Genomic DNA, 14,019 nt, shown 5'->3' with positions numbered 1-14,019 from the left:
GGGAAATGGAGACTTAGGAAGGAAAAAAGTAAGTGAGAACCAGTCAACAGTGGTATCATAACTGCTAGAGAGCAGCTAGCAAGCAGTGTTGTTGTTGTTACATTTACTCTATTGCAGAGAAGCCTCCATGACACTACATATGGTTGGAGGTCTCTCCTTCCACCGTGTGAGTTCTGGAGATAGAACCCAAGACAGGCTTAGTGACAAATACTTTACCCACTCAGCCACCTGCCAGCCAAAGCAGTCTTTTTGAACCACCCCTTCTAGGGATTGTTAGGGGTGACTAAGATCACAAAAGAGAGAAATGAACCTTGTATAGTCTTGTAGCTTGGGCTGCCTCTCTAGGTTTTTGCCAGCTGTCTCCTCATCAGCATGATTTTTCTCTAGAGTAAAGAGGTTTCCTCTTTACAGTGTGACGGGGTCTCTCAAACTAGTGAGCTACAGAATCATCAGCTAGTACAAGGTGAATAATAAAATAAAAACCTTTCCTGGAGCTGGGGGATATACCTCCCTGGATAGCGTGATTACCCAGCGTGCACAAAGCCCTGTACTACATAGACTGTGTGTGCTGTGGTATACCAGCAAACCCAATACTCAGTAGGTGGAATCAGGAAGATTGGAAGTTCAGGGTCATCCTTCCCTATATAAGGAATTCAGGTTCAACCAAGGCTGGACACAGTGTCTCAAATCAAACAAAAATAAATTATAATTTCAGCTCTCTAGCCAGATACTGTTGGGGAAAAAAAACAAGATGGCTTTGTTTCATTTTTATTTTGAGACAGTCTCACTATGCAATTAAGCTTGACCTAAAATGAAGTATCCTAGGCTAGCTAGACTTAAACTTTTTGTCCTCCTTTCTCAGCCTCCGAGTATTGGGATTACAGGCTTGAACCACCACACTTGTCATAAAGGCAAAATGCTTTCTCTGCTGTTGATTTTGCCCTACAAGTCAACAGTGGGGCCAGGCAGATGCTATCAGGCCAAATTAGAAATCACAAACTCCTTTTAGAGAATGCCCCGGGCCTTGCAACTGCCCTTCTAAGATAACATAATTTGGGGAATTTTGTTTCTAATTTATTTTTTTTGTCGTTGTTGTTTGTCTTGTCTGTTGAGACAGTCTCAGGCAGCCCAGGCTGGCCTTATAATTCTTCAAGTGACCAAGGATAACCTTGAACCTTTCTGACCTTCTGCTTCCATGTCCCCAGGATATCAGCCACTGGACTACTGGTCCCCTACACACACACACACACACACACACACACACACACACACACTCTCTCTCTCTCTCTCTCTCTCTCTCTCTCTCTCTCTCTCTCTCTCTCTTCCCCTCCCTCTCTCCCTCCCTCCCTCCCTCTCTCCCTCCCTCCCTCCCTCTCTTCCTCCCTCCCTCTCTCTCTCTCTCTCTCTCCCTCTGTCTTCCTTCCTCCCCTCTCCCCACCTTCTCTGTCTTAGTGCAGTGTTGGGGATGGACCCCAAAGCTTCATGCATGCTAGGTAAGCATTCTACCAACTGAACTATGGTGCAAACCCTTTTGTGTTTTGTTTTTCTGTTTTTTTTAAGTGATAGTTTCACTGTATGTCCCAGTCTGGCTTGAAACTTGCTGTGTATAACCAGGCTTGCCTGGAAATCAGAGTCTTCCTGCCTCAGCCTCCCGAGTGCACCTCTATATGGCTTTGTTATTTAGAAAGCTGGGTGATGCCGGTCGGTGGTAGTGCACGCCTTTAATCCCAGTATTCTCTGAGTTCAAGGCCAGTCTGGTCTACACAGTAAGTTCCAGGACAGCTGAGGCTATTACACAGAGAAACCCCGTCTTGAAAACTTTTTAAAAAAAAGAAAAGAAAAGAAAGAATGTTGGGTGAAAAGGGAAGAAAAGATGATGTGCACTTTCTGCCCCAGTGAAAAGTCTATAGTAGCCACATTGGGGGATGAAGGCAAAAGTCAGCCTGTTTGCTAGGGTTTGGGAATTGGGTACAGGTAGTTTTACATTTCTGTTTCATATCCTAATATTCTGTGAGCAACAGTGAAGGGAGAAACACTAAACTGAACAGCAAGTTGCAAGCACATTAGGACACTGAATCTAGAGATTTCTAGGACACTGAAGCATGGGTTAGTCTTGTGTACAAAGAAGTTTTTCATTTCTCTGGAGTAGTGTTGTAGGCCTTATGAGAATTGCTTGTTTAACTTTTTTTAAGTTCTCACCAGCAGAGCAGAATGGTTCTACTACTTTCATATCCTTGCTGACACTTGGTTTTATCTTTTTAATCTGAATCCGACTAGACTTTTATTCAGCCATCTTCTGGTCAAGCTTTAAACCATCATGTCAACAGAGTCACGGAGACTGTGTGACTTGAACTGCTGTCAATCTGACTCAGGTTTCTTGCTTTTTAAGGGAGCTTGTTTGGCTTCTTGACTAGTTTCAAAATGGCATGACAGAATAGAGTTTTAAAATGTAGACCAGGCGGGCCTTGAACTCACAGTGATCTCCTGTCTCTAACTCCCAAGTACTAGGATTAAAGGCATGAGCCACTACACCTAGCTTCCAGCAGTCTTTAAACTCCAGAATGTGTACAGGCTGTGGGTCAAGAGGTTGTGGTGTAGCTCTGTGACCATGCACCCTGCTAGACACCATCACCCTGCTCCCTGCCCAGTCCCAGTTACTGACCACAGCCTACCAGCACACCCTACCACTGAGCTTTACCCCTGCAAGACCGACAGGTAGGGATTCCAGTTTTTAAGTTTCAACACCCTTCTTGTAAACAAAGACAATGAAGAAAGTCAAACACTCACCTAGTATGTGTAACACCCTGGGTTCTAATACACCCCTACCACCTCCACTAAAAATGAATTTTAAAAGATAGTATATTAATACAATCTTTCAGTATCTGATGAATTTAAATTTTAACAGAAAATCATTTCCAAAGCTGACCAGCCGTTCCTGAGTCCCTAGGTAGCAGATGATATGAAAAGTCAGAGTCCCACAAATATCAATTTTAGTTACATGTAACAGAGCGTGGGGGTGCTGTTCTGTAATGGCATGAAAGAAAGCACAACAGAGATGTCTGTCAAGGGTAAAGGAAACCTAAGTAGGATTTAATAACATAATGAAAAGGGTCAGACTATGACTCCTTAAATTAATGTTTATTTCTTAAGGAATAGAATTTAATAGAATATAATCATTGTTTATTATATGATTATTAAAAGGGATAACAATGGAGGATGGGGTGGTGACTCTGACTAAGAACACTCACTGTGCAAGCATGAGGAACTGAGTTTGGACCCACAACACCCAAGTCAAAAAAAGACAGGGATGAGGCCAGGCATTGAGGTGCATGCTTTTAGTCCCAATACTCAGGGACTCTGTAGGTTACAGGCCAGCAAGAACTGTACAGTGAGACCCTGTCGAAACAAGAGTGGCTGCATGGATGTCTGTCACCAGAGCTCTATTGGAAACAGACAGAAAAATTCCAGAGGCTTAATGTCCAGGCATCTAGCTGAAACAGTGTTCAGTGAGAAACTCCCATGTTAAGGAAACAAAACAGAGAGGAATAGAGTGAAACATCTAAGATCTTTCTCTGGCATTCACATGTTTGCTTATGAACCACTTGCATACATATAGAAAATACATACAAATGCACACACACAAAGATGCACTGAGACACAAGGGAAACACAGATGTTGCAACATAAAATTACTTTTTATTCCTCATAAGTGGATATTCTTGCCAGGCATGGTGATAGATGTCAATAATCCTAGAGGCAAGAGGATCACAAGTTCAAGACCATCCTGAGCTAATAAGAAAAACAAAGTTTGTACACCATAGGTGTGATTAGAAATCAAAGTTGGGTTGAAGCTGTAGCTCAGTAGTAGAGGCCCTGCTTGGCTTGCAGAGTGACAGCTTCCATCCCCTGTACAACCAAAAGAAGAAAGAAGAGGAGGGGGCTGGGAAAAGAAAGAAAAGCACAAGAGCTAAGAAGGGAAGAATTCTAGATATTTAATGATACTCTAGCACATTGATTGGTTCGTTGGTTTTTAGACTAGCAGCTTCTTCAGCACCTGGGATTCTAGGGAATGCATTGCACCTTGCTCCAGCTTTCCTTTCCTTTTTAGTACAATTCCTGAGTTTCACACATATGCGGTTTTCCCTGTGGCATGAGCCCTGCCCAACTGCCTTCTAACACAAGACTTCATTCTGTTTGGTAGTTCCTCTTTCTTTGCCCTGTCTCAGTGTTTTTATGTCTTTGGCCTTTGTCCTGGAAGCCCTTTGGCTGCCTGCTTCATCTGTCCACTGTCTTCTTTGGGTCCCTTCCCTAGCTATCCAGAATCCAGGTATGGAACATTCTTATTTTCCCCATTTTGTAGTTTCTCTGGCCTGCTCCAGCCCTCGGATGCCAACCTCATTCTGTTTGTACTTCTGTCCCTTCTGAGTGGAGTCCTTTGCACATCTTCAGCCTCCTCACCTCCCAAACACCTGTTTGTATCCTTCAAGCTTTATCTCTCATTCGTGAAGAGAGTTGAGAAGTCTTCCCTGACCCTCCAGGATCACTAGACACTGCCATATGTTTGGTTAACTGCCAGTCTTGACTTCATAAAAATCCTGGTGGTATTTTTCTGTCTCCCTTCTCTCTGTAGAATAAATGGAAGGCAGGTGCTTTCTCTTGCTTGCTACAGTGTCCCAATACTTTGAACATGCCTAGCATGCAGCAGACTCTCAATAAATATCTACTGACAAATGTCCCAAGCACTGCTTGGCCATGAGGATGATAGATCCCTCTGGCTCTGGCTTTCTGGGCCTCCAAATCACAAATATGCAGGTGAGTGAGTTATTGTTCAGCTGATGTTGAAATAAGTCACTGAGAGCTAGAAGGTCTGTTTATTGTGCTCTTTCTCTCCTGATGAGATTTGTTTAATTAGTTTTTACTTCTCCCATACTCAAAACAGAGTAAGAGCTGTTTCAGCATCATAGGTGTACAGAGCTAACCAGGGCTATGGAAAAAACCATGATGCTGTAGGATGGCTTTGTGACGGCTGCCTTAACCACTGGCACATAGTATCCTAGGCTTGCTCTAGCTCTGTGTTTTTGTTTTATTTTGTAGAATAGATTTGGAAATTGATCTAAATTATATCAGGGAGGATGCAAAATGTTTGAAACTCTAACCTTTCTCCCTTTCTTAGATGTGAACGACTAGAAGAGCAACTGAACGACCTAACAGAGCTCCACCAGAACGAGATCCTGAACTTAAAGCAGGAGTTGGCCAGCATGGAAGAGAAAATTGCCTATCAGTCCTATGAACGGGCCCGGGACATCCAGGTTAGTATGAACAATAAGTAAGAAAGAAGAAAGGAGGAGAATGGACAAAGACAGGGTAGAGAATCAAGAGAAGCTCTTATCAGTTGTAGCACACCTGCCTTCAACACAGTGAGGTACCTTTTCCAAAAGTTTACACTATTTGGGGAGGTAGAGCTCTAGTACTGGCGAATGTCTTAGGACAGAACAGTCTCAGTCTGGGAAAAACTAGTGCATCCTATCTGTTGGTTGCTGCCCTGATGCTGCTCAGATGGGGGCTTCTGGCCTTCTTGCCTATATTCTGCTTCTGTGGAAAAGGGCTTTTGTCCCTGCTCTCTTAGCAGGTGGCACATGACATGGTTTGTGAAAATCCCCCATTGTTTGTGGGAGAAATCCCAGCAGTGAAGTTGAAGATGAACACTCCCTTGATTCCATGAAGAAGTAAAGCATTGGGGTTTCCTGTTTCTATGGGGATTTCCTCAGAGGTCATAGTGGTTTTTGCGAAAGCATCTTGAAAGAAGTTCGGGTGGAGAGACGCAGCCTAGGACACACACCCAGAGAAATCAAGGCACTGTCGTGACTCTTTGCCCAGCTCCTATCTTCTTTAGGCCCTCAAATTCTGTTGACATTTTTATTTTTTCATGCCAAGGTAGTTCTGTAGTGATAGCATCCATTATTCATTCTTGAGCTAGCTTCAGCTTGACATTGTCTGGTCCTTACCTCACATCCCAGGAAACCAGATCCCATTGAAGACAAGGCTGGTAAATCCCAGGGTTCTAACCACTGGTTGCCTTGGGAAGATGTCTGTCCTTGTTAGGGGATGAAGTTGGTTTTCTTGAGTGATAGGGTGCAGTTTACATAAAATTTGGCCTTAGGGGGAGGGAGTAGGTCGCTTTAATGCCCTCTGTAGTGTCATCATAGACTCTGAAACAAAATGGGGAGGGTACCTGAGGACCAGCACCTCATATGTCTTCTGACCTTCATGTGAACACGTATACATGTCCATGCACGTGTCTATTTACCCAAAAATGAGGTAGATCCCTATGGTTTTTGGTTTTCGAGACAGGGTTTCTCTGTAGCTTTGGAGCCTGTCCTGGAACTGTCTCTTGTAGACCAGGCTGGCCTTGAACTCAGAGATCTACCTGCCTCTACCTCCCAACTGCTTGGATTAAAGGTGTGTACCACCACTGCCGAGCAAGATCCCTGTATTTTGACATAGTGCAATTATCAAGACCCACTACTGAGAAAAAAGTAAATAAGTTATGGATCAATTCCAGTAGAATGCTGTCCACTTTATAGTCGGAGATGCCTGTAATAACCCCATGCTAGACAAATACATATGTATACTTAAGTTCAGGTAAAGGCTAAACATACTAGTATGACAGTGTTGCCACAGCAACAGGGACTAGAACCGAGAAGAATACTGAGAGGCTGTGTTTCAGTTAAACAAGCGCATGTGTCTCATGTACCTTAGACTCATAATTTCTAAAAGAATAAAAACCATGTAACTGAGACTAGGCCATTCAAGAATGGCACATGCCTTTGATCTCAGCATTCAGGAGGTTGAGGCAAAAAAAAAAAAAAAAAAAGATCAGTAGTTCAAAGTTATCTCAGCTACATACCAAGTGTGAGGCCAGTCTGAGATACAAGAGACTCTTGTCATAAGTAAATTAAGTAAGTAAGTAAGTTCTAGGCAAAATAAATCAAAGTATGTCCACTGTTCCTGTAGCTATTCCGCAGGAGATACAGTAGAGGGGATGGGAGTGATGCCACCTGGAAGTAGTGTCCATCTGGCTTTTCATGTTCAAGGCTCTAGCTATTTAAAATCCTTGGCATGGCTCAGGATGCATCAGGTTCTTCTAGGCCATGTCAGCTCTCGAGTTGTGAGAGCAGAGCCCTAACTAACCATCCCCTGTTTGGCCTGCAGGAGGCCCTGGAGGCCTGTCAGACACGCATCTCCAAGATGGAGCTGCAGCAGCAGCAGCAACAGGTGGTGCAGCTGGAAGGGCTGGAGAACGCCACTGCCCGGAACCTCCTGGGCAAACTCATCAACATCCTCCTGGCTGTCATGGCAGTCCTTTTGGTCTTTGTGTCCACAGTAGCCAACTGTGTGGTCCCCCTCATGAAGACACGCAACAGGACGTTCAGCACTTTATTCCTTGTGGCTTTCATTGCCTTTCTCTGGAAGCACTGGGATGCACTCTTCAGCTATGTGGACCGACTCTTCTCACCCCCCAGATGATGCTGGCACAGAAAGCAGTGCTCCTCACCGTCTGGCGAGTGCATGCCAAGAGAGCTAGACAGCAGCATTACCCACTCTGAAGTTTTCTACAAGAGAGTTGAGTGAATCTGTTTACATTTAGAATAATGTTTTTTTTTCTTCAAGAGACGAAATTGCAATAGTATTTTTTAGATTTTATCCAAGAAGTTTTTTGGGCAAAATCTTGGATCATTTTTATGTAGCATGATTTTCCTTGGGATGCAAATCTGAAACAGTCCTTTAACAAGAACCAACAATCTGCAACACCGAAGGGCATTCTGAATTGAGGCTTGGAGGACTGCACTAAACCCACTAAACAGATGCAAAAACCTGACCAGGCCCAACACCTGCCCTGCGTGGGCTCCTCTCCTCATCTAGACTAACTCTACTGTGAAGTCCCACCACATTCCACGTTGGAATTTTAGATTCAGGGTGGATTTTCCCTGCCATGGAAGAACACAGGCATCTCCCAGGCTTTCTCAAGCTAACCACGAAGTATGATCACTTCTGAACCTGCGCCTTCCTTAACTCTATCAGGATTGGAAGCAAGAGCATCAAGCCCACAGGATGGCTGTGCAGTCCTGTTCAGTATTGTGAAGTAGCCCTAATCCTAACTTTAAGCAAAATCCCTTGGCCGCACTTTTAAGGTTTGTTTTTTATATATATGTGTGTGTGTATAGTTACCAACTTAAAAATAAAAAATCCCAACAACATACTTGAAGAATGTAATACTCAAACTCTCAGTGCTTCCTTATCATTTCTAATAGGATTTTTTATTATTGTTATTATTATTGGGGTATTTTTGTTTGGGGGGTTTGGATTTTTCTTTGTTCTGGGGTGGGTATTGGATTGGGAGGGTCTTTTTTTTTTCCTTTGAAATAAAGCAGTGATGTTTTCAAATGAAGCAGTGTGGATATTTCAGCGTGCTGCCCTCTGCCACCCTGTGGCTGCCCCAGCTCTCCGGTGTCTACTACACACAGCACCGTCTCCCCTGCTTGACTTGGTTGGAGTGGTGAGGGGTTTATAAGGATAGGGGATGTGATCTCAACAGAACAGTGTGTTAGGACTGGATTTTGTTTTCACCCTCAAGTAAACATTCACCCAGTGACCTGGGATTCTCTTTAAGGAAAAAAATAAGGCTACTATGTTATGAGTCATTAATAACTCCTGTGTTTGCTTAATTTATTGTTTAACACCCCTAATTACCGAAACCAAAGTGATGTGGAGTCTTGTTGTCTGCATTTTGGCCTCTGCATCCTTAACTTCAAAGCTTTATTCTGTTTGCCTAAGAGGATCAATTGAAGGTGATTCTCCTGAAAAGCAGAAAAGGAAATTTCAGGTTACAAGGACCCAAGTTCTGGGTGCAAAACTGTTGCAAGCTTCCTATTAACCCAGACTGACTCACTAATCTAACTGCTCAGTGACTGTTTGGGAACACTTTAGGAAGAGGAGCTGAGCTTTGTCCCCATCCCACAACCAGTTCCCTCACCCAGGTGGAACCTGAATCAACCTTCAGAGCAAAATGGAGGGCCTGATTAATCTCATTATTGGAGGTCACAAGTGCCATTTCCAATGGCCTCTTCCTGTGTACACACATGATGCAAAGGAGCCATGTACTATGCTGTGGACAGAGAAGCGAAGTATGTTTTTGCCTATGTCCCCACACCAGGACCTTCATTCAGAACTAGGATAGCAATGCCCTGTCAGTTGGAAAGTGTGGTTTACATAACAATTCCAGCCTCCTTTTGTTTGGCCAAATGGCCTTCTCACTTTGATATTTTAACTCAGGTATCCAGTCTTCACTCCATCCCTAGATGGTTGTTATTCACCTCATAATGAGCACCTAGAGCAGGGACCAAAAAAAAAAAAAATACACACACACACACCCCAATACATATTTATGCCAAAACAAACAGTTTTAGAAGGTTAACTTGCCTGAAAATCTGAAAATCCTGGAGCAGCTTCAGGCAAGAGTGCCACAGGACACTTTGACTTTGCTGTACTAGCAGTGGCTGCTGTAATTTAGTTGCTCTGGTACAGAAGAGAGCCCCAGAGGGCTGTGGAAGAGATGATCCGGTGGCAACCCACTGACTTCTTTTAACAGTTCCACAGGAGGCCCCCAAATGTCCCTGTGATCGATATGTGGAAATTGTGTCTAATTTCCGGATGGCAGTTTCTGTTGAAGGAAGAGTCTGGCGCTTCAGACAGACAGATGCACACTGACTCTCCATCTTCCTCTAGCAGACTGTCTTGGGGAGAACCTTCAGTCCAGAACAGGCCCTGTCATGACTTCTTGCTGTCTGACTCCTGCTCACTCACCCAGACCTGCAGGTGCCTGCTCTCAGTGCTGTCTTTTTGCTGCCCATCCCTGTTGCCTTTGAGTTTCTTGGAATTGTGGCTGTCCTTGCATTCTCTTTTCTATTCACAGCCCTTCAGTAGCCTTGCTCTGATGGTTTAGCACTTGATCTAAGAAAATCATGTCCATAATTTAATGCTTCTTCTCCTTAAAATGTAAAAATTTTCAAAAATAAAAAAATTCCTGCTAAAGTGAAGCATTCCTTGATTCCCTTGGCCATGCTGGTGCCTCGCCCGGGTGAGTGAGACTGGTTCTGCTAGCCTGGGTGACCGTTGCAGTTGTAGCGTTGGCCATTACTCTGCATTGTTGATGGCTGTCTGCTCCAGTTTCAGGTCTTGGTGTACTCAGTGCACCCTGGCAAGGAAGGCTTTCTCCTCCTCAAGAGGTGCAGTTGGATCCATTGCTGACAGTGCTTCTTTAGCCCCAACCAAATTGGCATAAAGTAGGGTAAAGCCTTCCTCACCAGTCATAATCCGATGGTGGGCTTCTTTGGCGTGGTTTTCACTGCCTTTGGTTTTGTTTCTGATCTTGTATTCTAAGGCAGTCAGTGAATGCTGGATTCTGAGTAAGCTCTGATGCTCTGACCTTGGAAAATAAGCATCTCAAACAAAACCAAATGCAGTCATCAATAAGCCAACACAGGCAAAATGATGGTTCCCACACCACCCCCAATAAAACTGGGATCTTGAATGTGACTCTACAAGTTGAACATTTCTGTGTGTTGTGTATGCTAGGTAATACCCTCAAAAGGGGCTGACTACTAAACTATAAGTGTGTTTTATACAAGTGTGTAAGACTAAAGGCTCACGTGCACGAATTGCGGAGTAAAGAGACGATACTTGTGAACGCGTGAATATTAACACTGTAGTTACTCGATCTTCAGCTGCTGATTGTTGAGAGAGAATTCAGTTATGTTGTCTGACTGCTGTGAAGTCGCAGCAGCACCTTTCCTGTACATAAAATAAAAATAAAGACCTCAGCTAGAAACCTGCCAGTTGACCTGGGCTTGTTTTGTTTGTTCTTTGGGCATGCCCTATTTCCAGTGGCAGGTATATATGTGGAAGTTTTGGTTGTGGCTTGGGTAGGAGAGAGGGAGGGAGAAAGGTTATCACACTAGTGTATTGAAACTATAACTGTCAACCAGGAAGTTGTCACAATTCCATGAACCCTACAGACATTGCAGGTTGGCACTTGCCCATGATTCCTTTAGACTGATAGTTGAGACTGCGTTTCAAGAGCTGGCGAAGCAATCCAGTTGGTAAAATGCTTGTTGCACAAGCACGAGGACCTGTGTTTGGATCCCTATCACCCATGCAAACGTCAGGTGTGCTAGTGTGCATCTGTCATTTCAGTGCTAGAGAAGGGAAGATGGACAGATTCCTGGCCAAGTCTCTCCAGATTTATGATCTCAGGTTCAGTGAGAGATTCTGTGTGTTACGGTTCTCTAGAGGAACAGAACAGAAATGAATATATATATATGTATGTGTGTATGCATATATATGTATGTATGTGTATATATATATATATATATACATTAGAGTGACTACAGGCTGTGGTCCAGCTAATCCAACATTGGCCGTCCCTGACAGGCCAAGAATCCAGTAGCTGTTCAGTTCACAAGGCTAGATGTCCCAGATGGTCTTTATACAATGAAATCTCTATGTAGGTTCTTTTAAAAAAATTATGTATACACTGAGCCATCTCTCCAGCCCCACTTTGTAGGTTCCAATACCAGTGAAAGGGATGTCTCAGCAGCAGGACAGGTGAACTTGGCAGACTAAGGGCAAGTAGCAAAAAGCAAAAGCTTCCGTCTTAGTGTCCTTTTATGTGGGCTGCAATCAGAAATTGTGACCCACATCTAAGGTAGGTCTTCCTACCTCAAATGATCCATTTAAGCAAACTTCCTCCTTACAGGTGTGCCCAGATGTTTAGGTTTTGATTGATTGTAGATGTAGTCAAGTTGACAACCAAGATAAGCCATTGTACATTATCTTAAAAAAAAAAATAGTAAGTGGAGAAGCTGGGCAGTGGTGGTGCATACCTTTAACCCCAGCAACTAAGAGGCAGAGGCAGGAAAATCACTGAGTTCAAGGCTGACCTGGTCTACAGAATAAGTTCCAGCAGGATATCCAGGATAACATGGAGAAGAGATCCTGTCTTGAAAAACCAAAGGGAAAAAAAGTGGAGAGTCTCTGGCCTCCACATGCACACACACATTCAGATTTTGGAGAGGAGCATTCAAGCACTCAATCCCAACTCAGCATCTAATGACCCCAAAATGGGCTGAATAACGTCTGCCATCATTTCAAAGCTTTGTATAAGTCAGTATGATAGGTGGAAGCATACATTAGGCATTCAAAATTTAGAGTTGTTACCCAGTCTTATCCCAGCTGTGATTTTGTTAAAGAAGTCATTATTTCTCTGTGTAGCTGGGGATAGAACCAGGGCTACCTTCTGCTGGGCAAGCACTCAACCAAAGTCACATCCCAGCCCCAGAAATAGTAATTTTGTCATTTGCCTTTTGGGTTTTGTTGTTTGGTTTTGTTTTTTTTTTTTTTTTGACATTGTGTGTTTACACACGCAGAGAGAGCAGAAGACAGTTTTGGGGAGTTGGTGCTCTCCTACCACATTTGTAGGTATCAAACTCAGATCATAAAGTCTAGTAGTTGGTAGCTGTACCCACTGAGCCATCTCAATGGCTCCAGAGAAAGTAATTTTCACTAGGACTTTGGCTCAGAAATTCTAGAGATACGAAAGTTCTAAACACAAGACACCCAACAGGTAAATGACTTTGTCTTCATCTCCTAGCTCTGTATCTCCTATCCCAACTATCAGCTAACAGCATCACACCAGCCTGATCCTACCCTAGGTCTTGTGACAAGAAGGGATACCTTTTGTGACAGCGGTAAAAATGGCTGTGGGAGTAACCTTCCTTAGCTTTTGAAGTATGGGCTAGCCCACTGGGTATAGAGTTGTAGAATGTACCCAGAGAGCCTGTGGACATCACACCCCTAGGGTTACACAGTGCAGAGGGGCTGACATAATTTCAGAATCTGACTTATTGCTGCTACCTGTTGTAATTACTGGCCAGGCATAGTAGCATACTCTAATCCCAGCACTGGGGAGGCAGAAGCAGGTGGAGCTCTGTGAATTCGAGGCCAATCTGATCTACATAATGATACCCTGTCTCAAAAATAATAAACAAGACTTTAATTTAACTTTATTTTATGTTAAATTGATGTGAAGGTATCAGATCCCCTGGAACTGGAGTTTCAGACAGTTATGAGCTGCCATGTGGGTGCTGGGAATTGAACCCAGGTCCTCTGGAAGAGCAGACAGTACTCTTAACCGCTGAGCCATCTCTCCAGCTCAAACAAGACTTTAAAAGCTAGCCAGAGCAGCATAGGACACATGAGCCATTCTCGCCATAGAACAAAACTTGAGAGAGTATGACAACATATCTGGGAAGCCATAGATTAAAAAAAAAGAGAGAGATTGGAGTGGCAAGCTGGATGCCTGCTTCACCCAAAAAATTCAAATGCGCTGTCCTTAAACTCTGGGTCAAACTAAACCCTAACCCTCATGTGTTTAGTCAAAGGCAGCTGACACGGAGGGAGTGTCAGTCCCAATGCAGGTTCCTCAGTCGTCCCAAGTATGGGAAATGAAGGTGGGTTGCATGACTGCCAAAATATCATGGCTCACACCTGTAATCCCAGCACTCAAAAGATAATTCAAAACTATGTCGTTCTGAGGCTCTCTGAACTACCTAATGATACTCCATTGAAAAAAAGAACTAAGGGTGTAGTTTAGTGCTGGGTTCCACAGCCAACACTTAAAAGAAAATGACCAGAGTTACAGAATGAGAAAAGCATTGGGGCATGGACCTGTATAGCCGGTGGGCAGGAGGTGAGCATATGATCATATGAGAGAGAAACTGAGTTCCCCGAAACACTTTTAACAAATGCCAAGCATAGTGGCACACACTTGTAATCCCAGTGCTGTGGAGATGGAATCAGGAATCAGGAGATGGCCAGCCAGTCTAGCATAGTTCTGGGCCAGTGAGAAACTGTCAGAAAACAAGGTTGAATGGCACATGAGGAATAATACTTGGGGTGGTCA

At 43.7% G+C, this 14,019-nt stretch overlaps 1 protein-coding gene across 5 annotated transcripts in view; it reads left to right on the top strand.

Moving 5' to 3' along the window:
• Positions 1 to 10,891, top strand: part of Tmcc1 (transmembrane and coiled-coil domain family 1) — a 155,447-nt gene extending 144,556 nt beyond the window's left edge. For all 5 annotated transcript variants that reach the window (XM_040737576.1, XM_040737577.1, XM_040737575.1 and 2 more), the window contains 2 exons: positions 5,173 to 5,308; positions 7,212 to 10,891. In XM_040737576.1, coding sequence (XP_040593510.1) covers positions 5,173 to 5,308; positions 7,212 to 7,526 — 451 coding nt within the window. In that variant the 3' untranslated portion in view covers positions 7,527 to 10,891. The remainder of the gene's footprint in view (positions 1 to 5,172; positions 5,309 to 7,211) is intronic.
• The last annotated feature ends 3,128 nt before the right edge of the window (positions 10,892 to 14,019 follow it).

Source organism: Mesocricetus auratus, unplaced genomic scaffold (assembly GCF_017639785.1).
Source record: "Mesocricetus auratus isolate SY011 unplaced genomic scaffold, BCM_Maur_2.0 Super-Scaffold_100676, whole genome shotgun sequence".
Lineage (NCBI taxonomy): Eukaryota > Metazoa > Chordata > Mammalia > Rodentia > Cricetidae > Mesocricetus > Mesocricetus auratus.
This window is presented reverse-complemented; position numbering and strand designations above follow the sequence as displayed.